This window comes from Chrysemys picta, chromosome 4, assembly GCF_011386835.1.
Source record: "Chrysemys picta bellii isolate R12L10 chromosome 4, ASM1138683v2, whole genome shotgun sequence".
Lineage (NCBI taxonomy): Eukaryota > Metazoa > Chordata > Testudines > Emydidae > Chrysemys > Chrysemys picta.
The window spans coordinates 110524948-110552596 of NC_088794.1; the positions used below are offsets into that span (position 1 = coordinate 110524948).

At 39.1% G+C, this 27649-nt stretch overlaps 1 protein-coding gene and 1 long non-coding RNA gene across 14 annotated transcripts in view; both read right to left on the minus strand.

Annotated features, from left to right (window-relative positions):
* Positions 1-250: 250 nt before the first annotated feature.
* The window catches only part of SLC25A21 (solute carrier family 25 member 21), a 378608-nt gene continuing 351209 nt past the window's right edge, over positions 251-27649 (minus strand). For 11 of the 13 annotated variants that reach the window (XM_065593323.1, XM_065593325.1, XM_065593334.1 and 8 more), the window contains 6 exons: positions 22758-22817; positions 19547-19654; positions 15645-15809; positions 6446-6627; positions 5562-5614; positions 251-2302 (listed from right to left, as the gene is read on the minus strand). In XM_065593323.1, coding sequence (XP_065449395.1) covers positions 2241-2302; positions 5562-5614; positions 6446-6627; positions 15645-15809; positions 19547-19654; positions 22758-22817 — 630 coding nt within the window. In that variant the 3' untranslated portion in view covers positions 251-2240. The remainder of the gene's footprint in view (positions 2303-5561; positions 5615-6445; positions 6628-15644; positions 15810-19546; positions 19655-22757; positions 22818-27649) is intronic. The other 2 variants (XM_065593332.1, XM_065593333.1) reach the window with 2 other exon arrangements.
* Positions 2962-5555, minus strand: LOC135983169 (uncharacterized). Its single transcript, XR_010600696.1, has 2 exons — positions 3652-5555; positions 2962-3352 (listed from the first exon to the last, which is right to left on the minus strand). It is a non-coding gene; the product is annotated as an uncharacterized LOC135983169 (long non-coding RNA).

The window sequence follows — 27649 nt, forward strand, 5'->3', positions numbered from 1 at the left end:
CTATTCTAACTTTTTTCCTTTTATAAGTGCATTTTTTTAAAACATTGCAGACACCAGACTTCACACCTGAGTTGTCATTAAAAAAAAATGATCTGGAAAGATATTCTTCTAGGATTGCTGAAGAGAAAGTTTTGTAATTATCTAGGAGGAAGAACATCTAATGTTAGCCAGTACAAATAATGTGTATGGTGATAACATAAATATTTCCAGCCATTTAAAAATATATAGGCAATAGTCAGCAAAACAGGACTAGATAAAGGTAATTGTTTATTGTGAAAGAAATACAGCTCTTCGAGTATTTAAGAAGACAGCATTTGAACATCAATAGAAAGGTGGTACAGTACATGAAGTTAGACTTTGTCTTCAATAAACATGACAGAAATTTAGTATATCCTATTTCAAACGGCAATTTAAAACAGAAAAAAGTAGGAAAATGTATTTGAAATATGAGCTAAGTTATACTGAATATCTGAGAAAGCAAACATGTTTAACTTCATAACAATGTTCGGTATTTATTTTTCAGAAAGGCTTATGGTTATCTAATTAAGACTACATATGGGATATCAGTATAGAACACTGTTTCTTAACCCCAAGGGGGTCACGATAGGCAGTCAGGGTGGTCATGAGGTGTTGAAAAATGTATTACAATCTAAAGAAAAGAAAATCTTGCTACCCACTCCTCACGCACCTTTACCCTTCAAGGTCAAGTATTCTCTGTCAACTTCTCGAAACACACACACACACACACACACACATATACACCGAAATGAATTATATAGGCTTACTGATATATTTTTTTATTCTCACATTTACAGCAAATAAAAGGGTGTTCATACATTTTTCTCTTGTATGTTTTTATTTGTTTTTTTAAATCTGGAAATAAAAACACTTAGGGTGAAATGTTGGCCCCACTGAAATCAATGGGAATTTTGCATGACTTCAGTGGGGCTAGGATCTCACCTCTGAACATTTTTGTGTAGTTTTCAAATGATTACTGTTGGGCAGGAGTCAATGGGACTACTCATGTGAATAACTACTCACAATGTGGGTTCACAATCTGGCCTTATACGTCCAAAATGAATTAAATTGCCTGTTTGTTTATTGTCTACTTCACTGACTTCTATGGTTGTTGTACACTTTTATGTGAGGACAGAATTTAGGTAAATTGAATTATGCTCATCATCTTTCTATGACATGTTTGAAATAAGGATAATATTCAATGTATAACTGAGACTATGCAAAAAGAACAGGAGTACTTGTGGCACCTTAGAGACTAACAAATTTATTAGAGCATAAGCTTTCGTGGACTACAGCCCACTTCTTCGGATGCATATAGAATGGAACATAAATTGAGGAGATATATATACACACATACAGAGAGCTCAAGCTCATGCTTTCTGTATGTGTGTATATATATCTCCTCAATATATGTTCCATTCTATATGCATCCGAAGAAGTGGGCTGTAGTCCACGAAAGCTTATGCTCTAATAAATTTGTTAGTCTCTAAGGTGCCACAAGTACTCCTGTTCTTTTTGCGGCTACAGACTAACACGGCTGCTACTCTGAAACCTGAGACTATGCAGAATGTTTGGCAGTAGGTATTATTTGAGGTATGGGGGCAATCCAGCCATCCTTTTCCAAGCATCACTCCCATACTGTGTTAGAACAGTATGATCAGACCCAGGATTTACTTCAGATTTGCAAAGCATGGGCCAGGTCCTCAACTTGAAAGTCAATGGCGCCATGACAATTTACACCAGCGTAGGATTTGGCCTCCTCATGATTAATGAACTTTTCCTGCTGAGTTCACCTATCAAGAAACTTAACCTGACATTTTAACAACCACTAGTTAAAAAAACGATGCATTTACCACTAGTTAAAAAATTGATGCATTTACTAAATGACATAATTTACTGTCCATTACATTTAGTTTGTTCTTGAGAAATTAACTTGTTCCCATGTTACCATTTTTTCTTGATCACTAGGGGCCTGATTCAGCAAAGCAAAGGAGCACATCAGTGCTTAAAGCTAAGGCTGTGCCAAAATGCGCTGCTGGATCAGGGCCATAGGGCTCAATCCTGCAAACTGATGAGTGCCTTCAACTCTCATTCCTATCAAAGAGAACTGTAGCATGAGTGCCTCTTATATTTTGCTTTACTCATGTCCTTTATATCATAACATGTTACATATCAGGTACATAATTTCAAATAGTACATTGTTTTAGAAGCAGTACTTCTGATCACCAGTTCTCCTGAAGCCATGCATAAGCATATTCATAAACCAAAAGCATCACTGCACCACCTAGAAAAGAGGACATTATCTTAAGTATCAAATTAGATCCCTTCGATATTTTGCAGGACATGTATTGTGTCATTTCTCCTGCACTGAAATTGTAAATTGAAATATAATGAAACTGTATTAGCAAAAACTCTCTGGATTCTACCCAATCACCAGTTAGAACATAAGAACGGCCGTACCGGGTCAGACCAAAGGTCCATCTAGCCCAGAATCCTGTCTACCGACAGTGGCCAATGCCAGAGGGAGTGGACCTAACAGGCAATGATCAAGTGATCTCTCTTCTGCCATCCATCTCCACCCTCTGACAAACAGAGTCTAGGGACACCATTCCTTACCCATCCTGGCTAATAGCCATTAATGGACTTAACCACCATGAATTTATCCAGTTCTCTTTTAAACGCTGTTATAGTCCTAGCCTTCACAACCTCCTCAGGTAAGGAGTTCCAAAAGTTGACTGTGCGCTGCGTGAAGAAGAACTTCCTTGTATTTGTTTTAAACCTGCTGCCTACTAAAAACAGTTCTTAAACTATATAAAATTTACCTAACACTGGAACACAAAGTCAATGTGAAAAGCTTGTAAATTAAATCAAGAGCACCCTTGCTTTTAAATGCAATTTTCTTACATATTTTTCATACTTTTTTCTAAAAATTTTCAGCAGATGTTTATTTTATTTTTTTAGCTATGGTACAGACAAAACTCTTGATCTGCAAAATATATATAGAGAGAGGGAGAAAGATTTGGACATGAAAAGAATTGAATGAAATGACACAAATTCTTCACTAGAATTATGAAAATCCTTGCAAGTAAGATTTGAAAAGGCTGATCAAATGTTTTGTTTGAAAATTGGGCTGGATGGTTTTACAGGACCTGTAATTTGAAAATCATTATACCGGAATTGAATCTAGTCTTCCCACAGTTATATCTCGTGAATCCACAGGCAAAATGTGGGGTTAATGGATTGATACTGGTAGAATCAAAAGTGTGACTAAACCTCAGCACTAATGCAATGAGGGAACTCTGATCTGACAGAAACAAGTATGCCATTCTAAGGGCTGGTCCCCACTTAGTCCGGACTTCGGACTAAGGTACGCAAATTCAGCTACGTTAATAACGTAGCTGAATTCAAAGTACCTTAGTCCGGACTTACCGCGGTCCAGTCGCGGCCGGAAGTCTCCCCCCGTCGACGCCGCGTACTCCTCTCGGCGAGCTGGAGTACCGGCGCCGACTGTGAGCACTTCCGGGATCGATCCGGGATCGATTTATCGCGTCTTAACCAGACGCGATAAATCGATCACAGAACATCGATGGCGTGCCGCCGGACCAGCCGGTAAGTGAAGACTAGGCCTAAGACTGGGCTATAATTATTATGCAAGTTAAATAAATAGACCCGACACAGTTTCTAACAAGGTTGATCTTCAGAAGGCATATATAGGCCTCTGCATAGCATATAAAGAGGCCTATACATTGGGGAAATTATGAAAGATAATTGAAAGGTTCTACCCAATACGAGTAAATGTAGCCCAACCTCGATTGTAATAACCGAGTAGGGCCCAAAGCTTTTCTTTTTTCCCTAATTTTGCCTGTTGGATCAGATAGCTTAATTAGAATGCAGCATCTCTGAAAAAACAAATAAAAACATCTTCTAATGAACTGAGCTGACCTTTCTGTTCCCATGGGATAGGATCAGACAATCAGGGACATAGAAATGCCATGTGACTTATTCCAGCAAACCATGCTCAGACTTGAAATACACTACAAATAGCAGCCTAATAAAGTTCACAGATAGTCAGATTGGGGGGAGAGGGGGGTAGAGATAGAATTGCAAAAGGCTTTCACAGACAGTTTGGCAAAGCCTTACTCATTCGCAGATACAGTTTGAACTCACACAGGGCTGATTTCAAGTACTTAGATAGTGTGAGATTTTTTGTATAGCTCTCTTACTCAAACTATTTATGCTGTAGACAGATGGACTTACCTTTTCAGCGACAATTAAAATTGTTTTCTTATTTCATTCAGACAGCAAAATCTATATATTAGTCAACGGGACTACTCATGGGCTTAAAGTTAAGCACATGCTTAATTGCTTTGCTGGATCTGGGGCAGAGTGGCCAGCACCTTCTGGAATCAAGGCCTTCATTACAAACTTAGCTGTGCTGGCTGGGACAAGGAAAGCGGGGATCTTCCTCCTTCCTGCCCATTGTGGGTGTATTAGGAAGAAGAAGGCTATGTGCTCCCTGGATTGTGTCTGGATTCCCTGTGTCCCACCCTTCTCTGAAACTGCACAAAGGGCAGGCATTGTCTAGCTTTTGGCGGGAGAAAATCATTTACAGGAACACGCAAGCATTTACAGGAAAATTTCATACTTTTTTATAATGAAAAACACGAAACACAGGCAGAAGAGATCCTGTTAACAGACACAGTTACCTATTGGCTTTTAAATCTGTGTAACCTTGCCTATTAAACCACCTACTCCAACTGGAAACACTTATTTACATGAGAATAAGATTCTGGTCTATTTGCGGTACCTGCACTCTCAGCCATGCAGTGCCCGCTTGGAATGGCAAAACTCAAAAGGCCCCAGGTCTGTTCAAACTTACACTCTGTTTCCCATTGTTCCTTACAGGCATTGGAAGCAGAAAATAACTAGAGTACGGTGCACTTTGGCTCTGCCTCTACATGCCTCTGCTTCACCCCCCATACTAGGCTGGTGTAGAGCCCTTATGCCCATACTGCCCTCGCTAGGGAGGCTCCCTGCACAAAGGGTGTTCTCAGGGAGCCACTTATGCCAACTTTAAGGCACCTTTACACTACCAAAGAACATGAAGTAGCCTTAGTGTAACAGAATCAGGCCCAAGGAGTGGGGGACTAACACTAACAGTTCCTATAAGCATATCCTTCAAAGGTCTTCAAAAGTGTGCCTGAAAAATATGCGGATACATCCATTCGCACATACAACCAAACCCCCTCTTGCCTCATGATTTGTTCACAGATCAGGCATCTGCATGCACCAGTAGGTAGTTGCGTGCACAGGATTCCAATTTAGACATGCAAATGTGCTTTTTTGAGGGCAAATTTAGCCCAACAAATCCAAATGTTTTTTTTAATCAAACTAAATAAATAAATAATGTAAATATTAAGGGACAGATTTATGTACAGTATTTCATTTGTTTAATTGTTATCTGTTGGGTCTTAAATTTAAATGGAAACAGGAAATAGAAACCAAGAATAAAGAAGAGACAAAAATAATGGAGGCAAAATTACCTGGGCCAAGCCTCATGATCTTGGGAACCAACCCTTTGTACAAAGCCAAAAACCTGTAGCAGAAAGAAAAAAAGTTTCAAACAATATTATTTTTCTACAAACAGAATGGAATTTTATCTTATGTTTGCTAAGATGCTGACATAGCACTTTAAAGCAATTATTTGGAATGACACATGTCCAATAGCAGACAGTATCTGGATTTTAACATTTTACAGAGGCAGATCAGATGAAGAGAAAAAGTTAATCAATGTACAGTACAAAAGCTTTGCCATGATCCCATCCAATCAGAAACATGACTTTAATCAGTGAGATGGTTTTTACTTTCAAGACAAGTCTGTTAACAACAGCTGCATTACATGGATAAAATGACTGCTATAATTGAATATCAAAGCCACAACTCATTGCTCACTTGAGAAATATTTAAAAAGTTGGAGAAAGTTATTGCCAAAAGGTTCTGTCCTCCATTCACTCATTTCAGCAATCATTCTCAATGTATAACTGTATGCAGAAATTGCAAGTAGAGTTTTTAACTGTGAAGTGTTCTGTTGTTCTACTGATAGTTTGCATCTGCAAAGTGAAGAGTCAGTTTTATTGTTACCAAGCAAAAATGCTGTGCTTGAAATTTATTAGGCATTTATTTGTGGACATAAATTTCAACAACATAACAATATTTTTGCAAATATTAAAAAAGAAAATTCCTACAGCTGAACTAGTATTTTACATTTAAAATACATCTCTAAAACGTTACATTGCACTCTCTCGACACATAAATGCAAGGTGGTTTCATGTCCCTCATCAAATCTGATATATTACAACACAGTTTTGTGGACCCATATGAACTAAAACAGCGGCCTGGACATTTTATTAAAATAAGAATGTTTTACCCTTCTTCTTTATAGACTGTTGCCATAGTTTTAAAACAGGTTCTATACTTGATCTCTCCAGGCTCTGGCTGTGGCCCTTGAATCCTACTTTTTGCAACATCAAAAGGGATATTAATAATTGAGGCTATTGTCCCTGAGACTAGCCCAATTCCAAATTTTCTCAAGAACTCCAAAGTTGGCTCCTAAAAAGAAAGAAAAAGAAAGAAAGAATGAATGAAAAAGGAAACGGAAGCACCTAAATAGGTTAAACACTACAAAGTAATATGCATTTAATCAGAAAACTTGCACAACACGACACACTCATGTTATTCTAGCGGAACACATTAGGATTTCCTAGGCTGGAACTTGTTTTCTTGACAATCCTATTGGCTATGTTTTTACACATGGTCTAAATTGCTGAAGTACACATTTCCTCACACAGGATTTATAAACACAGTTCATAAAGAAAGACTGGTATGGCATATGGGGATGATTTGTATAATTGGGCTTCACAATGTACTTAGTATTACTGTATCAAAACAGGAGAAATCCAAGCACACTATTAGCTAATTGGCCAGAATATTTTACAAATGACAGCAACTTCCACCATGAAGCCTACTAAAATGCTCATTTGTGTGTTGGACCCCCAAATGTTAAATTAAATAAAGGCTAATCTCAGTCTGCTGCCATTCCCCTCCAGGTTTTTTACATTTATTTTCACGTGTAGCTGATCCACTGTACTGAGAAGTGCTAGCTTCCTGTTATTAACAATCCAACTTGGTGCAACTGCAAAACAGCCTTCAACGTTCTGTGCATTATAAACAGTAGTAACTCACTAAACTAATTGGCTGAAGAATTTACAACTCATTGTTTTTAAACCCTACTATTCTTTCATGATAAAAGATAGAAACAGATTATAAAGCAGACCTTAAAACATTTTGTTCTTTCTCTGTTTGAAACTAGATGATCCAATTGTGCTTTACTGGATTCCCTTAGAAAATCTTTCTACCTTGGCATTCTCTATGACATCAAAGTACTCAGTTTATTTGAGAGTCAAATTTTCTTTAACAAAGTCTAATCCCATTTCTGTGAACAGTGTTAGTCACAGTGAACTCTGTCATAATGAATTTCCTAGGCTGTCTATATAACTTTTTATGCCCCTGTTCTTCCATTCTACGCCAACAGAGCAAAAATCCTTTTATATCATACCATGCACTGCATTCATGCATCCTTCATGTCTTGCAAGAACGCACTCAACATACAGCAAATCAATAGTAAAACAATATAGGATCATGCCATGTGATACATTCAGCTTAATATTAAAAATGTAATAATAAAATAATAACAACAACAAAGGTTTCTTTTAAAGGTGTTATTTGAGCCATACATATTCCTAATGAAAAGAATTCTAAAAAGGAGGTACACCAGTGGCCTTACATTTGTTACTGAATGTAGGAACAGTCAATAGGTTTTCCTTCGCAGATTTGCAGCTAGGAAAATTAATTACAACTTCATAATATTCATTGGACTTCCATGCAGGTGTGTTGTAAGTTTAAAGAGAGGCTTTTAAATCAACAGGGTGCTCATATTTAGTTACAGAAAAAGTAACTCTATAATTTCACAATAGAGGGCATTTACTTGAATAATCCCTTTTAAACTAAGAGTAAAACAGCTTTTGTTATAATTAAACATTACACAAAGTTCTCACCAGAATGCTTAGCAGCAAATTATTGTCTAGACTATCTGTACAAATCCAAGCTGTGTGCGTGCAATTACAATTAAGGCTGGGGAACCCTGCAACATTTCAGGTTTTACAAAACTTTTAAAACCAACTGTAGCTAGGAGGTGACAAGTGGCACATTGGTATTCAGGGCTGTAAAACAGTCTGAAACCCCCTTTGGGGAAGTAAGCTCTTTGGGGCAGGTAGTGTCATTCACTATATGTCTGCACTGAACCTAGCACAGTGAATTGCTATTCTAGGTGTTACTGTAATACAAATGTTAAGCAATAATTATTAAATATTAAATGTTGAACCTGGGGCCAACTGCATTTGTACTATGTCCTGGCAGGTCAGCTCTTTTCGAAATGTTGAGCGTTCTTATGTGTACTGGGGTGCTTTGAATTTCAGGGTTATATGCTTTGGGATTAATAGTACCACAGATGCCATAATGCACCAGAGTGTTAAAACAATGCAAATCTAATTGAAATATGACACTTTTATTTCAAAATAAGATAACTCCTATGTACATTTATGACAATATACATGATGAATAAATAATAAGACTAGATTAGTATTACAGCCTGGTGTTTTCAAAGGATCCTAAAGGAATAATACACCAAACCCAGTGATTTTCAATGGGATTTGGGCATCTAAGTCTCTTCTTTGAAAATTCTAGTCAGAATATTCAAGAGTTAAGTAAGACACAAAAGGGTTAAGTGATTTGAAATAAGTCATAAGAAATAAATACATACACTAAATAAATTTGCCCCAGGTCACTGAGTGGGTCAGTGGAGAATCCAGGAATATAGAGGCCAGAATATAGAGGCCAGAAACCCCCCATTCTCTGCTCTATACATAGGACTACACTGCCTCTCTCTATATATTTGTGACTTGGTGCTATGACTCTACTACAGACCAGGATGAGGCCATCAAATTAATTTTCACTTGTGACCTGATCAGGATTTGAATCAAAGTTTCTAGAGCTGCAATATCAGTACACTGACCCTGCACCGTCTAATTGCTGTTGCCTGACTTTGAAGGGAACAGCTGTGGCAGCATGTCAAATTGAACCCACCATTTAAGGGAATTATTGGTATAAAAGAAGGATGTTTTCTGATTTTTTTAAATACAAATGGAGGAGACCAAATTCTGCATTGGCTTACACACAAACATTTCCATTGAGTTCCAAGGGATTGCAGAGGTTTGATCAGTGCAGAATGTGCTCAAACAACTCTTCAAAGTTTTAAACATGTACTATATGTTACAAAATTCAACCAAGAAATGAACCAATTAGGTTGGGAAACATTTGATCAACTCTGAAAAAAAGGTTTTTCTTTAGTCTCTCAGGTCCCTACCGTGCCCACCCTATAACATCCTAAATAATAGGGAGGTAGCGTAATCTAGTGGAAAGAGCATTGCACCTGGGCAAGTCTCTGCATCTTGGTTCCCTTCACACCCTTTGTCTGTCTTGTCTATTTACACAGTAACCTCTTTGGGGTACCAACTATATCTTACTATGTGTTTAGTCAGAGCCTCTAGGAACTAGTGGAATATAATAAGTAAAAGCATCATGGAAGAGACTTCGTAGCACAAGGTCTCCTACAATGCTCACTACTGCACTTCTATTTGCAATGAATGCCCTGGCTACATTTGTGCCACTTCAGAACCCTTCTTTGAAAGTCTCATTGCTAAAGTTGCTCATTTAAATACTCTAAAATGACCACAAAAATGACTAATTGTATAAACAGATGCACAACAGCCTTGGGGGATGAATGTACTGCAGACATAAAGCTGTTGTCACAATCCTGAGAGTAACATTTCTACTTGCTCCTGTGGCGGATAGCTGCAGCTTGCTGGCAATCCACTCAGAGCGAGTTGTTTTTCAGCCTTGGGAGTTTCCCACAGTGCAAACTCCCAGTGAAATACAAAACTCCTTTCTTTTTCATCCAGATTTGGTATGAATTCAATTTATTATTTGTATCACTGTAGAGCCCTGGGAGCCCTAGTCTTGAACCAAGGACCCCATTGTGTTAGGTGCTGTACAAACACAGACCAAAAAAATTGTCCCTGCCCGAAAGTGCTTACAATCTAAGTATAAGATGAGACAAGAAATGGATACAGACAGACAGATGAGGTAGTACAAGGAAGCAATACTGGTCAGCATGGGTAGGCAGTGGTATCAATGCACCAGCAGCAGGACCATCGTCAAGTTCTTGTAGGAAGTAATGAAAAGGAAAAATAGAAGAAGGGAGCATAGAAAATATAAAAAGCAGGTGTGGGCAACCTCTTGCTCTCACAGCCATCAAAACCCTCTTGGTGCCCTGCTCCCTGGGCCCATCAAAACCAATCTCCGTGAGTCCCCTCCACTAGAAAAAATGTCCTGGTTTTTCCACCTCATCACCCTACATCCTATGTCCCTGTCTGTGCCCTCTGTCTCCAATGTCCCCCTTGTGCAGCTGGTCAGAAAACAGAGACAACATTTTTTAAAAGGGTCTGGTTTGCATCAAATTTTTATTTTGTAAAAATTTCTCTCTCCTGTATCCCCAGCTGTGCTTTGTCCCCTCCTTCCCCCATCTGGATGTGGGCCTGATTCTTCTGCTTTGCCATGCTCCTTGCCTAAGTAACTCTGTGCTGAGACATCGGAACTGGAGTAACTGAGGCAGAAGCACTCACTAGCCAGACTCTCTTCCCTTTCAATATAGCATCTCCTGGTGGGGGAGGACATGTTTGCAGACTTAAAGCAACCCAGACTGCAGCTGTCACAGCTCGCAGGACATACAGGCTGGGACGGTCCTGGACAAATGGGATGGTGGGTAACTATCTTGCTAATTCACATCTTGTGTTGAAATTTCAGGTTGAACTGTAACTTTGAGAAATACCATTCCTTGGCTTCCCAGTCTTCTCCAATGTGCCTCACAATCATCCTCTGCCTCCATTTTTTTACAGCACCTTGCACCAACAAGAATTTCCCCCCACATAGGGTTTCTCTGTTTCATAAAATGTCCCGGGTAGTGTACAACTAAAAGAAAATTCTTCTGCTCTCATATTCTTGGATGACTTTTATTGTTTTTCAAATTTAGCACTCAGGTTTTGCTGCCTCTTCTTTCTTCTTTGCTGCCTGAAACTGAAGCTGAACCTGAGCAGAGCTTGTGGCTCTGTTGATTGATGACACCCACCCACAAATGATCAATTTAGTCAATTGACTAGGAATATTCTTGGATTCCTTGCTGGCACTGAGCTTTCGCATAGCAGCACCCACAAGTATTGCTTACTATCTTCTTCACTTGGCTAAGAGACTCCGTCCCATCCTGGAGGACAAAGACGTGGCCTCAGTCATTCATCCCTTTGTCACCTCCCAGCTGGACTACAGCAAAGCAATATATCTGGTCATCAAGCCTTCAGCAGTTAGGAAACTCCAACTAATATAGAATGCTGCAGAGTGTCTCCTCAGCAACACAGGCTACTGTGAGTGCATCAGACCTGTCCTCTGCCCTCTAAACTGGCCTTCCATAGAATTTTGAATCAAGTTCAAGGTATCAGGCTAGGTCTACACTACCCGCCTGAATCGGCGGGTAGAAATCGATCTCTCGGGGATCAAATTATCGTGTCTCATCGGGACGCGACACTCGATCAACGAATCGACGCTCTTACTCCACCAGCGGAGGTGGGAGTAAGTGCCGTCGACGGGGAGCCGCGGAGGTCGATTTTGCCGCCGTCCTCACAGCGGGGTAAGTCGGCTCCAATACGTCAAATTCAGCTACGCTATTCGCGTAGCTGAATTTGCGTATCTTAAATCGACCCCGCACTGTAGTGAAGACCTGCCCTCAGTCCTTATCTTCAAAGTGCTCCATGGTCTGGGGAATTTAAAAGATCTGGGATGAAGATTGTGGTCAACAACTACGCTTCTCGGCCACAATGGAACTCTCAACAATAATGGTAAAGTTTGTCTGTGTAGAAGTAAGAACTTTCTCTGGGGGTGGTCCGAGACTGTGGAATGAACTCCCTCAAAACTAAGGATCATCACAAACTTCACCACTTTCTGCTTCAAGTGCAAGGCACATTTGTTTGACCTTGCCTTCTCTAATTTAAACACATTGCAACAGGTGTATTTATATTACAAAGAACCCCACACACACTATCAAAAAGACACTCTCCTGAACACACTTCTCCCTCTGGAAAGCCAATGAGAGAAAAAATGCCATGTGACAGATGTGTAATCACATTGCTTAATGCACTATTGGAAGGTGCTCAGATACCACAGTGACGAGCACAGTATAAGAACCTATATACAATACAATAGAACAGAATAGAACAGAATAGATATGGGAGCCTTTTCTGTGACATAGCAACTGACTCATCAGCTCCCACATCTGGGTGCAACAGCCCCTTTAACAGGTGACACAGCATACATCTGCAGCAGCTGGATAGATCAATTTGTGCCCAGAATTGAATTTTTTTGGTGGCCACTTTTTAGGACTTATTATGAAAGTGTTAGGAATGCAGTGTTAAGGTGGGTGACTGCCACTTAGAGGTAGTCGTGAGCAAATATTTTACTTGTTATTCTGAAATTAACATTTACCAACAAATCTAACTATGATAAAAATAGCAAAGGGAAATCTATTGGAAGTCTATGAAATGCGTAGCATAAACAAACTGCTATAAAATCAAGGTGAAAGAAATTACAGACCAATTCAATTGCTAGTGCAGATGTATAGAAGCTAGTACTCTGTGGTTTATACGTTAGTGGTACATAGAACAAGCCTGGTTTATTCTGTTTTTAGTAAACAGAGCAGGAGGTTGATTGTAAATGGTGTGTTTAGCAAAATAGACTGAACATATGAAAAATTATTCACTTTGAAGACTTACAACCCACACATGTCATTTATATCATCCAGGCACTCAACACAAAAGGCTTATTGTTTTTGGCAAAATAAGCTGCAAACATCCTTAATTGGGATGCAAATTTAATGCATAGTTTAACACTGTTGACAGCTAAAAGCTAAAAGGACATTTCGATACATTTTTCCACTTACGTTACAGATGGTAAGCAGCAGATATATAGTAAAGAGCCAGAGCTATTTAAAAAGTGTACCATTTTTATTTCACAGTTTTTATATGCTTGTCAGCATTACAAGACTTACTTTGAGTTTTTCTTCTCGGGAAGCATATGAAATGAAAAAATTGGTTTTTGTGATGAAATACTTGAGAATAATTGAAAAGCTGAAACAGTCTAATCTTTTCTGCTCCTACTGAGAAACAACTTATTCTATCAAGCCCAAGTCAGATATTTGATAATTGTTGGCATCTATATTGCTTTCCCACTGATGAAAAAGGATTAGATTACAGATTACAAAGAATTATTGATTTTTTCTGTTCTCCAAATGCTGAGTGGAATTCTGTGTTCACGAATATGTGAGACATAATGCTTGCATTTTAGATGTACAGTTGGCAGTTGAGGACTGATCCAACTCCCATTAAAATCAGTAGAAAGATTCTCACTGATTTCAATGAGAATTGGGTCAGACCTATTGTTGTCAGGCCCCGTGCAAACTTCTCTACACAATTGCAGTTAATGCAACCTAATCCTGTAACTGGCTACACCCTTGAAGAAATCTGTCTTCTGGTTGTGGTGTACTGTACACTGAGGACAAGTAGGTGGATTCTGGCCACCAAACTCACTCCCCTTAGATTTAAAATCATACATAAAATGTATGTCTCCAGATCTGAATAATCTATTGCATCATACAAAAATCTATATAAACTCTGAACTCTCCTCTCCCTCATAATGCAATAACAGCTTCTTATGACATTTTTTTTTACTCTAAAAGATTAGCAAATGGTTGTTATGCCAAACCCTATCACTATCCCTTGCTTAGCAGGCAGGAACTCTTCGTTATTTCCTAGAAGATATGCCTGACCCTCCATGTCCTTAAGAGTATCTGACTTTTCATATTTTGAAATTTACAATACTCTAAAAATATGTAAACTGGTGATAGGTATCATGAAAAATATACATGAAAACATTCACTAGTTACACAGAATTTTTTAATCTTCTTGGCAAGGAAAATACTTCTAAATTAATGTCAAGGTATGCATGTGCTTAGAGCTTTCGGAATACATTCTGAATGTGTATTGTTAGATTATGTTTAAACATACTAAAAGAAACCTGTGGAAACTTGCATGTTAGTTGCTCTTGAACAATTCAATTTACAGTAAGAATTTGCAAATAAGTAAATTGATCTTTTCCTCATTCGGCTACAAAAATACCAGGTTACTTAAAAGTGCAGAAAAACGGGTGCTGCTTTATATGGGAATCGAAACAGGTACCTTTTGATGTAAATTACAGTTTCTTATATGAATATCACCAGATATTACACCTGTGGTTGTTTAAATTGTCATCATAGCTTTAGTTTTGCATTAGTGAAAACACAGTTCATTACGTACAACACTGAAGCTATTAATAAAGTATTAGTTGTTGCTCATACAATTCTTTAGGAAGTTGCTGGTACAATCATTCTTTACATTAGTGAATTTTCTCTTTGTTATATAATACAGAAGTCTGTAAGCCTATTTTAATAAAATTGTTTTATGTGCCGTTCCAGCTACAAAGGCTTTCTGTTTAATTTACTCATCATGGTGAAATTCACCCTCGATGTAGATAACACAAGGTCTATACACCACTTAAAGTGCCATTTAAATACTGTTGCGAGACTGGCCTTCTATACACATGTGAATTTATCTTGTTATCCTTGAGCACCGGCAGATCTGTGTCTGGAATAAGTAGGTCCAGTGTACAGCTAGCAGACACAATCTTTTTTGCCGCTTCTGCATCACAGAAAGCTGAGCCCCCTGAACTCTGTAAACACTGCTATATCCAAAATACTTAATTTGCTTAATGGACTTTCATTTCAAAATATCATCCTGGCAGACTAACAGCTTCATCCAAAGGATCCCAACTAAATCCAATACAGCATGTTACTGCTTACTTAGGTGACAATCTAGTTTAGTTTTCTCTTAATACTTCGTTTCACTCTGCTTTTCATACTGAAGGTAGATGTTCTACAGAATTTAAGTTTTACCCTTCTGAGCCATTTTGGATGTTACTTCATGTAGCACTAATATCTATTGACTACCACAGATAAGCACTTAGGACAAGCTTTTCAAACTAAGATGCCTAATGTAAATATAAATGTAATTTACTCCCATTTCCTAGCATCTTTACACTGCCAGAATGGTACAAAATGGCCTTTGCGTAAATGAGAATTCAGGACATGCATATTTTACACAGAATTGCTTGTAGCTCACTTTGCTTAAAAAATGAGAATTGCAAATTCTTGTTTTGCTACAGAAAATCAAACTTTGTAGAACTTCCAAAAATAGACAACTAGAGCAAAATGGCTCTCTGAAAAGACCACAGCATTGCAAGGAATGGTAGAATGTCAATTACATTGCCCTGTTTATGATTATCTTTTTGTCTTTTATACAGTTCAAAGCACTTACCTCATTGACTGGAATAATGTTTTTGACGTTGAAGTAGAATCCAAAGTAAACCATATTAAAAACTCCATGGCGGCCCAATGTTGCAGTGAGGCCTTTGTTGAGTCCACGGAATCCTAAGCCCTCAGTTGTAATAATTCGCCGTGCTTGGACAAAGGTTGATGGTTGCTGTACATGTAAAACAAAAGAAAGAAGAAATCACCTTTACAAACAGTAAGTGTAGTAAATTATCCACAGAGCCTCATTTCAAACCAGACAACTATCAAGGTGTTACCTACTCTTGTGATTTTATCATGAGTCTCAAAATATTTGGTGGGTTTTCTTAAAGCCCCAGCCCCTGGAATCTTGAGGTTATGTGAGAATCACAATTTTTATTAAAAAAAAAAAAAAAAAAAAAAAGGTTTCTAACCCTCATGGTTTCAGAGAAAAGCTTGAAACCATGACCCAAATGTATCCTAAGGACTCAGAAACCAGCAGGTGAAGAAAAATTCGTATGTTTTGAAATCTCATGATCCTTCTACCAATCTCATGAATTTTTGTTGTCCAACTCATAATTTTTGAATGCGTGGGGTTGGCAATACTGTTATCAGCAGAGACGCTGTGTTGCTAAGGTTGCAGTAGATGAAAAGCCACATACAAAGTGTATTTGAAAATGCCTCAGTATGGATTTAAGAGCCTAACTTTAGGCAAATAATTTTGAAAATCTTGGTCTATATTTATTATAAGTATATTGAAATTAGTGTTTGAGGTCTAGTCAAAATGGTTCTCCATTTTCCTGCTTACATGTCCTAATGGAAATCATGGTTTGCCTCTCTAATGAAATACTTTACTCTATTGGGAGCTGTTGGATTTTGAAAATCAGGCCACTTATTTAAATTCCCTAATCTAGATTTAGGAATCTCATTTAAGATATCCTGTTCTGAAAATCTTGGCCACAAGGAATAGAAACCCTCTTACTTCAGGGCATAAGACAACCACTAACTAATGAACGCTAAGAAGAAATTTCCTCTATGGACAGGTTATTACCTAATTATCCATTACAAAGATTCTAGCACCTTCCTTTGAGGCATCTGGTATTGGCTGCTGTTTGACAGGCCATCAGAATAGATGCACATTTGATGCCACATGGCAAGTCCCATGTTCCCAAATGTGTTGTATTAGATTTGGTACAGTGAATTACTTTCACAGGTCAACATTGACATTTTAGCTCTTTGCTTTAAGTTACAAGTATTAAAAAGGTCATTTAAAAAGCCTGTTTGCTGACTTGTCCTTGGTTTTCACTAAAACATAATGCCACCTTTGTATAACCAAATATTTAATTAGAAAGGCAAAACATTACTTCCACTAGTATGCTTAAACAGGAAAATGTCGAACAATTTTGACTAGAACGCTGTAAACACTGCTGATTTCAATACACTTATTTGTTTAATGGGCTTCCATTTGAAAATATCACTCTGGCAGATCAACATCATCAGCCAAATGATCCCAATTATATCCAACACAACAGGTTACTGCTTATTTAGGTTACAGCCAAGTTTTCTTTTCTTTTACTATTTAGGTTCATTTGTCCTTTGCATATTTAGAAACTAATATTGACCTGCTGATGCTCTGCTATCCATCTCTGTCCGTAGAAATAAAAAACAAACCAACCCTATTTTATCATCATGATTTACTTTTCTAGCTACACGCAAAGATATCAAAGCTCTTTACTGTAGATGAGCATCTATACACTGACTGCAGATATTCAAACTAGAATTTGATCAGGACACAAGGATTAATGTCTTTGCTCTTGGAAAAATTAAGATTGGATCTTTAAAGATAACCAGCAGTCATGAACTCAGTTTCAAGTCTCTGCTAAAGAAGGCAACTTCAACAATACAGTGCCCACTGGCATTAAGAGGGATTATTGATTTACAAATGACTCAGAGGGGAAGGGATGCCAGCTGCTGAACACCTGATGCCAGTTTGGGCAGCAGATGATTTTTCTTGGCAAAACACAGGTCTGACCTTGGTTAGCTTTCGAAACCTGAAAAGATCCAATGTGGTATGGCTGCTAGCATTTGGCCATTGATAAATACCCACTGTAGTGTTTTTATTAGGGGAATTCCAGGATGTCAGAGTGCTGCTGTGTCAAATCTGGGGGTCTTCCTCTTTAAACCAATCGACCCTAGAAAGATGCTCAGATATCACAGAACAATCCAATGGTCAGCACAATATTGGTGTGCAGTCTCCCTTGTTCCTTGAAATAGGCTATATTTCTTATTTAAAGGTAACAGCCAACATAATATGTTTGCATTAAGGTTCATCGCATGGCATGAACTACACAATGGGATAAGTGCAGACACTGCTTAATCCTTTTAGAAAAACACTGCATTGTTACAGAGTGAGGATACATCATATAGAAGGTAGTAACAAGCACATGCTACTCATGAGGAAGTAGGTCTGGAATTTTGGTAAGTTAAGATTTTTTAAAAGAAAAATATAACGTCTTGTATTTCTGACATCTCCTTTAGCTTCGAATATTCTTTAGCGTATTTAAACAGGACTGAGACAGATCCTCAACTGGTAGAAATCACCACAGCTCTATTGAAGTCCATAGAGTTCAGCCAATTTACACCAGTGAATTATCTGGCATTATATTTTTAGTTACATACAACGTTAGTAAAATGTACAAAGTACCTAAGTGACTCAGTCTCATTGACTTTTTTTTTCAATAGGACAAATAAAAACGTATTTGATTTTCAATGGGAATTAGGTCCCTAGGTGCTCAATTAGGTCTCACTTAGGTGCTTTTGAAAATTTTACATGAATGACTATGACATAATCATTATACTGCAATAAGGGTGTTGTTAGCGTTTTCATTAAGCATAAGTGTATTTTGATTCCCTTCTTTTAAACTCAAAGAGCTTTGATTTAAAAAATGGAAGCTTTGATTTTCTAGAAAAATTGCAATGCGGAATATCACTGATTTTTTTTTTTTTTTTTTGAAGATCAGAGGAGAAAAGCGTAGAGGATATAGGTTTCATTTGGGGGGAATAATTAATTATAACTCACTGCAAAAAAAAGCAGCGAGGTGGATTAAAAACCCTGTGAGGGAGAATAAAGTCTCTGGAATTTATGTGCGGAGAGGATGTTGTGTTCCCATTTAGTGCTGCTGGAACTAGTTTGCTCACAATGTGGTATTAATACATTTATACTCAAAAGGAAAATTTTGTATTGAGGCAGGCCAATTGTATCTGCAGAGTTATAAAGAAGGTCTGATTATTTGTTCACGGAACTGACAGATTGTAATACTGGTTCACAATTTTTTCATATTACCCACCATGTCATAAGAGAGAAAGATCGTCTCATGGATCATCTTTCCAGTGCCCCAATCACTTTACTTTCCCTACAGTATTCTCTGTGGCCCTATTGACCATGAAGGAAGGAGGGTCCAGTGGTTAGTGTGTTAACCTAGGCTACAGGAGATATAGGTTCAAGTCCCTGCTCTATCACACTTTCTGTGTAACCTTAGGTAAGTCACTTAACCTCTTTCTATGCCCCAGTTCCCCATCTGTAAAAAGGTGATAACAGTATTTTCGTATCTCATATGGGTGTTGTAAGAGCATCACAAAGAGAAGTAAAACATCTGGCTCCTAATGTGCAACTAAGTAACTAAGTACTTTCCCTATATATATATAAAGGTGGAATAGGAAACTTTGCTGACAATATATATATATAAAGTTTCCTATTCCACCTTTGTTAAAACAGCATTGCTTAGAGGGAATATCATTATTTCATCCAAACAGCCTCAGAGAAAGTTTTCTACAACGAGCATAGAGATTCTGATTAAATATTAAAATTAACTTTAAAGTATTTCTTATATTTAACAAAGTTTTGAAAAAAGAATGGAACAGTTACCATACCTCTGTGAAAGCATTCCGATTTGCCTGTAAGCTAACCTTTACTACTTCAAAAGGGTTAACCACAACCGCTTCTGTTAATCCAGATCCCAGACCAGCAACAGCAAACGTCTAGGGAAATTAAATCAATCAATACTTAAAAATCAAGTTTTCATGAGCACTGTGGTAAAATGTCCCATACATCACATGATGAAGCTGAATGATATGATGAAAATGGAGAGACCTACACTAGAGCAGCAGTATACCATTACTAAACAGCTTTAGCCCTTGATTAGATGTTGACAGTTCATGAAGAAGAAATTACAAAAACCAAAACCACATTCCAAAAATTCAAAATAAAACGTCAAAGTCCTATCAACAACGAATTCTCTCTAGCTGGAAGGAAAGCTGTGTTACTGATTTAAGATGCATACATGGAAAAATAATGTTCCCATGTTATATTTGGGTGGAGTTTGAACGCAATGAATAATAATTTTGGTTTTTTAAAATATAAATGTAGCTATGTAATACTTAAAAAAACTTCTGTGTATTCAGCATTAAATCAAATGCACTTAAAATATAGTAAAAGTAACAAATGTTCTGGGCTAAACTGTGAAGCACTTACTTAAGCTAAATGCCCACTTAGAAGGAAAATTCTCCATGGGTAAATTTCAACCCTGAGAAGACTTAAGTGGGACTTAAGTGGTGCAGAGGGCTGGTGCTGGCCCCCTTCACTGGGGTGAATTCACCCCATCTGCTGAAAAATCGATGGCACAGTATGGCCCTGAGTAAGGCCTGTGCTTTGCACTCAGGTAGAATACGCCATATTTAGAAAGATAAAAAATGGTTCACTTTGTTCATAATAGATAAACAACAGCTAAATATTCAGAGCAGTTAAGAAAATTCAAAATAATTAATCTTGGTCTGTTTGTTTCTTTGTTTTAGTCTCCAGTGCCAGCCACTTATAAGGACCCTCCTGCTCCTCTACCACCTTAAACCCACAGCATAGTATACGGAGTATACTGGCCGAAATAGGAAAAGAACCATGGTGGGAGGAAAGCGATAGTGAGGAAAACATCCCATTCAGCTCACATGGGGCCAGACTGTGGCTGACTCTGAATGAGTATTCAAGAAGGGAGAGGGTGGCAGGAGCCTTTAACTCTTTGTTCACTTATACAGGGGCAGTCTCAATCCCAGCCATTCTGCACCCGGAACACTGGCAATGCTGCCGGTAGGACTATATTCCCCTCATGGGATGGGAGCATGGCCCCACTCCTTCATTATCAGTTGTCGGTCTGAAGCCAAGGGGAAGAGGGTGGAAACACTTGTTTCTTCCTTTCAAAGGGACATGCTTCCTTGACATGAGCTCTGCCAGAAGACCTGGAGGTATTCCGCCTGTCTCAGCCTGGAGGTACATAGAAAACCTCTAAGATCCTTGTCCCTCACCCCTCACCATGGCTATGGCATTTAAGCCACAAGAGAGCCCTAAGTGTAACTGAAAACGATAGCAATGTAATGAAAGCGGCATTATTCATTAAAAAAATTATTGGGATGTTTGTTGCCCAGTACAACTGCTATACGAATCAAAGCTGCTCTTTGTTAAGAACGTATGCTGTATGTTTACTAGTTTTCAGCATGCTGTTCTTGGGAAAGATTGGCAATACACCAAAAAACCTGAAACCTGCTCTTTCCACTTGCCAGGGATGCGAATGACAGCTTCTCCATTGCACATTAAGAAAGAGGGAGTCTGCTGACAACATGAGGGGACTGTAAACAGCCATAGCACCAATGGAGTACTTAAGAGGAGGAAGTTTCATGTGAAGAGTTTACCATCCTGCATGAGAAGGGCAGCAGCATGTGGTGTCACACAGACAGTACCTGGGGTAATGATAAACTAAAGGTTTCCTCTCTATTTTTTACACCCTTTAGCAGGCACAGTATAGTCTAATACAGGCACGTATTCTTACAAGACAAGCGACCATATATTTTCTTTGTCTATCACAAACTTCCATCCCAGGAACCAAAACTGTAAAAAGAATTCTAATCCCAAACTCACTTGACAACAAAATCTAATAATCCAGATGTTCAGGATTTTATTATTTATTACATGACCTTTTCCAAGTAATTCAAATTTTTTTAGTCTTGCTTAAAACTCAGATACCTGGATTATTATAAACAGAACACAGGTGTCTCTACAAAGTGTGAGGTGTTTTATGCATGCCAATATTTAAAAAAAAGGGAGTAGACAGGAGGGAAGAGATTAAAAGTCAAAACATTGAAATGAAATCTGGTTGATATTTTTCAGACAAAAACTTTTCTATTAAAAATAGCCTTTTTAAAAAAAAACACATGAAAATTGTTGACATTCTTTGTTTTCCCCAGAAAACAGCATTGTGCCCTTTTTCACATTTGTTATTGAAAATATTATAGAAAATGATATAAAAATGGTGGTTGACATTTTTTGTTTACCAAAAAAAGTTACTGAAAAGGTTAGCAACATTTTCATTTAATGAAAAGCTGGGTTTTGATAAACTAAAAATGTCAATAACCATTTCAATAATATTTTCAATGGTGCCTCTTATAAATTCATTTCCCAAAATATCTAAAAATAAACAATGTTTTGACCACTTCAAAATGAAAACTTTGAAACTTGAAAATGTTGAACTTTGAAATTTTTTTTACAAAATGAGTTTTTCCATTTTTTGACCAGCTGCAACTGAAATGTATTTACTATGGTAACTTATTGATGTTTCCAGGATATCACACATTATACTTTAGCTTTTGGACTCTTCCCATGTTTTCCAAGGCCACACCTTCATATCTGCCAGGACCGGCTCCAGGGTTTTTGCTGCCCCAAGCGGTGGTAAAAAAAAAAAAAAAAAAAAAAAAGCCACGATCACAGTTGCGATTGGCGGCACTCCAGCGGCAGCTCCACTGCACCGCCTTCTTCTTCGGCAGGAATTTGGCGGCAGGTGCTTCCTTCCGAGAGGGACCCGCCGCCGAATTGCCACACGTGCCGCCCCTTCCCCTTGGCCGCCCCAAGCACCTGCTTGGTGGGCTGGTGCCCGGAGCCGGCCCTGCTATCTGCAGCTCAGATACCTGGCATGTTTTTTCTGTTGTATTTCCCTCTGGCATCACACTAAGTATCTTGGTCCTTTTACTTTTGGGGAGGGGTAGAGGGACATCCAATATTTCCTTAAATGAACAAAAACCCTAATTATGTATTTCCACTTACCAATCCTGGTGATAGTGAAGCATGTCCTAGTAATTTCTTGTATTGTTCAAAGGTGAAAAACTATAAATTAAATACAGTTACATTAAAAACTCGGCAATGTTTAGAAGATTTTATTATAAGTTATTTATCTGATTTAGAAAAAAAGAGACAACGAAGGCCTGATTCTCCACTGTCTCATACCCTCTGTAGTCATGTATACCTGTGGAAAGGGAGTGCAAAACACTACCATTGCACACACTTTGCACAAGTGTAAATGACTACCTAAGCTACAAGGTAGTGGAGAATCAGGCCCCTCAAATGATTTTATTAGTAAATAAGGCATAATGTTAACACAAATGGAATTAAAGACAATAAGCTATTGTACACAAGAGAAGATTTCCAATACATAGTTCTTGCTTTCAATTTACTAACCTTTGCTCTAACAGCTCATTTTCAAATGTTTTTATGTAAGTTATAGAATAGCTAATGTAATCTTTTTTTGTAATAAATTAACCACACTATTTCCATTTTTGTCTGATATTAGTACACTTCTCATCAGAGAGATGCAAACTGGTAGAATTGCAGAATGGAAGTTTGTGTATCTTTCTGTAGTCTTCCACCATGAGCTGATATTTTTCTTCCAATTTCTACCCACCTTTAAAAATAAGTCTCACACAGAACTGTCTACTTTTGCTTAAGGGCCTGGTCCTCAGAAGTGCTGAGCATCTGCAACTCCTCTGTGGATCAGTTTCACAATCAGTGCCCTTTTGTATGGTAACTTGAGGGGAGAGATGGGAAATTTAGTTTTTCCTGCACCTCCATGTAATGAGCAATCCAGGACTGAGTGATAGCCACTGCGTCCTAAAACTTTCCTTGGATGTTTCAGCACATTCAGTGTTCTCAGATTCAAAGACAGAACAACTGGAGGGCCTTGTTCTTGGAAGAAGAATACACAGGGTGAAACCCTGACCCCATGAAGTCATTGACAAAGTTCCCATTGACTTTAATGGAGACAGGATTTCAGCCACAGTTCCCAACTTCTTGGGTGTAAATTCAGAAAGTTCCAAATCATCTAAATTTCCCCATATTGTTACATTTGCAAATGTACTGCTGAAATAATGTTTCATAGAATCATAGAAGATTAGGGTTGGAAGAGACCTCAGGAGGTCATCTAGTCCAATCCCCTGCTCAAAGCAGGACCAACCCCAACTAAATCATCCCAGCCAGGGTTTTGTCAAGCGGTCCTTAAAAATGTCTAAGGATGGAGATTCCATCACCTCCCTAGGTAATTCATTCCAGTGCTTCACCACCCTCCTAGTGAAATAGTTTTTCCTAATAGCCAACCTATACCTCCCCCACTGCAACTTGAGACCATTATTCCTTGTTCTATCATCTGCCACCACTGAGAACAGCCTAGCTCCATCCTCTTTGGAACCTCCCTTCAGGTAGTTGAAGGCTACTATCAAATCCCCCCTCACTCTTCTCTTCTGCAGATTAAATAAGACCAGTTCCCTCAGCCTCTCCTCATAAATCATATGCCCCAATCCCCTAATCATTTTTGTTGCTGGGCTCTCTACAATTTGTCCACATCCTTTCTGTGTGTGTGTGTGGGGGGGGGGGTAGGGGCGCAAAACTGGACGCAGTACTCCAGATGTGGCCTCACCAGTGCTGAATAGAAGGGAATAATCACTTCCCTCGATCTGCTGGCAATGCTCCTACTAATGCAGCCCAATATGCCGTTAGCCTTCTTGGCAACAGGGGCACACTGCTGATTCATATGCAGCTTCTCATCCACTGTAATCCCCAGGTCTTATTCTGCAGAACTGCTGCTTAGCCAGTCGGTCCCCAGCCTGTAGCAATGCATGGGATTCTTCCATCCTAAGTGCAGGACTCTGCACTTGTCCTTGTTGAACCTCATCAGATTTTTTTTAGCCCAATCCTCCAATTTCTCTAGGTCACTCTGGACCCTATCCCTACCCTCCAGCGTATCTACCTCTCCCCCCAGCTTAGTGTCATCTGCAAACTTGCTGAGGGTGCAATCCATCCCATCATCCAGATCATTAATGAAGATGTTGAACAAAACCAGACACAGGACAGACCCCTGGAGCACTCTGCTTGATACTGGCTGCCAACTAGACATCGAGCCATTGATGCCTGTTGAGCCTGACAATCCAGCCAGCTTTCTATCCACCGTATAGTCTATTAATCCAATCCATACTTTTTTACCTTGCTGGCAAGAATACTGTGGGATACCACATCAAAAGCGGTAGATGTGGTATATCTTCACTTTAGTCAGCCTTTTGATACTATCTCGCATGACCTTTTCATAAACAAACTAGGGAAATACAACCTAGATGGAGCTACTATAAGGTGGGTGCATAACTGGTTGGAAAATCGTTCCCAGAGAGTAGTTATCAGTGGTTCACAGTCATGTTGGAAGGACATAACAAGTGAGGTCCCACAGGGATCGGTTCTGGGTCCAGTTCTATTCAATATCTTCATCAATGATTTAGATAATGGCATAGAGAGTACACTTATAAAGTTTGCGGATGATACCAAGCTGGGAGGGATTGCAAGTGCTTTTTGAAGATAGGATTCAAATTCAAAATGATCTGGACAAACTGGAGAAATGGTTTGAAGTAAATAGGATGAAATTCAATAAGGAGAAATGCAAAGTACTCCACTTAGGAAGGAACAATCAGTTGCACACATACAAAATGGGAAATGACTGCCTAGGAAGGAGTACCATAGAAAGGGATCTGGGGGTCATAGTGGATCACAAGCTAAATATGAGTCAACAGTGTAACGCTGTTGCAAAAAAAAACAAAAACAAAAAACAAAAAAACACCCCCCCCCATCATTCTGGGATGTATTGTAAGCAAGACACGAGAAGTAATTCTTCTGCTCTACTCCGCGCTGATTAGGCCTCAACTGGAGTATTGTGACCAGTTCTGGGCACCACATTTCAGGAAAGATGTGGACAAATTGGAGAAAGTCAAGGGAAGAGCAACAAAAATGGTTAAAGGTATAGAAAACATGACCTATGAGGGAAGATTGAAAAAACTGGATTTGTTTAGTCTGGAGAAGAGAAGACTGAGAGGGGACATGATAACAGTTTTCAAGTACATAAAAGGTTGTTACAAAGAGGAGGGAGAAAAATTGTTCTTTTTAACCTCTGACTATAGGACAAGAAGCAATGGCCTTAAATTGCAGCAAGGGCGGTTTAGATTGGACATTAGGAAAACTTCCTAACTCTCAGAGTGGTTAAGCACTGGAATAAATTGCCTAGGAAGGTGGTGGAATCTCCATCATTGGGGATTTTTAAGAGCAGGGTGGACAAACACCTGTCAGGGATGGTCTAGATAATACATAGTCCTGCCTTGAGTGCAGGGGACTGGACTAGATGAACTCTCGAGGTCCTTTCCAGTTCTATGATTCTATGAAAAGCTTTGCTAAAGTCAAGATATATCATGTCCACCGCTTTCCCCATATCCACAGAGCCAGTTATCTCATCACAGAAGGCAATCAGGTTGGTCAGGCATGACTTGCCCTTGGTGAATCCATGTTGACTGTTCCTGATCACCTTCCTCTCCTCCAAGTGCTTCAAAATGGTTTCCTTGAGGACATCTCCATGATTTTTCCAGGGATTGAGGTGAGGTTGACCAGTCTGTAGTTCCCCAGATTCTCCTTCTTCCCTTTTTTAAAGATGGGCATTATATTTGCCTTTTTCCAATCGTCCGGGACCTCCCCCGATCGCCATGAGTTTTCAAAGATAATGGCTAATGGCTCTGCAAGCACATCAGCCAACTCCCTCAGCACCCTCTGATGCACTGGATCCAGCCCCATGGATTCGCTCATGTCCAGCTTTTCTAAATAGTCCTTAACCTGTTCTTTCACCACTGAGGGCTGCTTACCTCCTCCTCATACTGTGCTGCCCAGTGCAGCAGTCTGGGAGCTGACCTTGTCTGTGAAGACCGAGGCAAAAAACGCATTGAGTACTTCAGCTTTTTCCACATCATCTCTTACTAGGTTTTCTCCCTCATTCAGTAAGGGTCCCACACTTAACCTGACCTTCTTGTTGTTGCTAACATACCTGTAGAAACCCTTCTTGTTACCCTTCACATCCCTTGCTAGCTGCAACTCCAGTTGTGCTTTGGCCTTCCTGATTACACCCCTGCATGCCTGAGCAATATTTTTATACTCCTCCCTAGTCATCTGTCCAAGTTTCTACTTCTTGTAAGCTTCCTTTTTGTGTTTAAGCTCACCAAAGATTTCTCTGGTAAGCCCAGGTGGTTGACTGCCATATTTGCTATTCTTTCTGCACATTGGGATGGTTTGTTCCTGCGCTCTCAATAAGGCTACTTTAAAATACAGCCAGCTTTTCTGGACTCCTTTCCCCCTCATATTAGCCTCCCAGGGGATCCTGCTCATCAGTTCCCTGAAGGAGTCAAACTCTACTTTTCTGAAGTCCAGGGTCCGTATTCTGCTGCTTTCCTTTCTTCTTTCTGTCAGGATCCTGAACTCAACTATCTCATGATCACTGCTGTTGATGCCATCCAAAGTAACTACTTTAAGAACTGTAAAGTCCTGCCAGAATGATGAGCTAGGACAGGAGAGAACTTTCAGGGATAGAGAGGGCAGGAGGGGGGTCCAAGTTTCAGGCAGAACCTAAAAATATTACAAGCAGGAGCACCGCCAGCTTTTTTGCCGCCCTAGGTGGCGGAAGGTCCCGCCCCCGAAATGCCGCCCCCAAAGATCCGGCCGCTGTGGTCGCCGCCCCTCAAATGTTAGTGCCCTAGGTGACCGCCTAGGTCGCCTAATGGGTTGCGCCGGTCCTGATTACAAGTAATATTCCATGTAAGTTTCATGGTTTTATATTTTTGAGAGAGATGAGAATATGCAAGGCTTAGAAG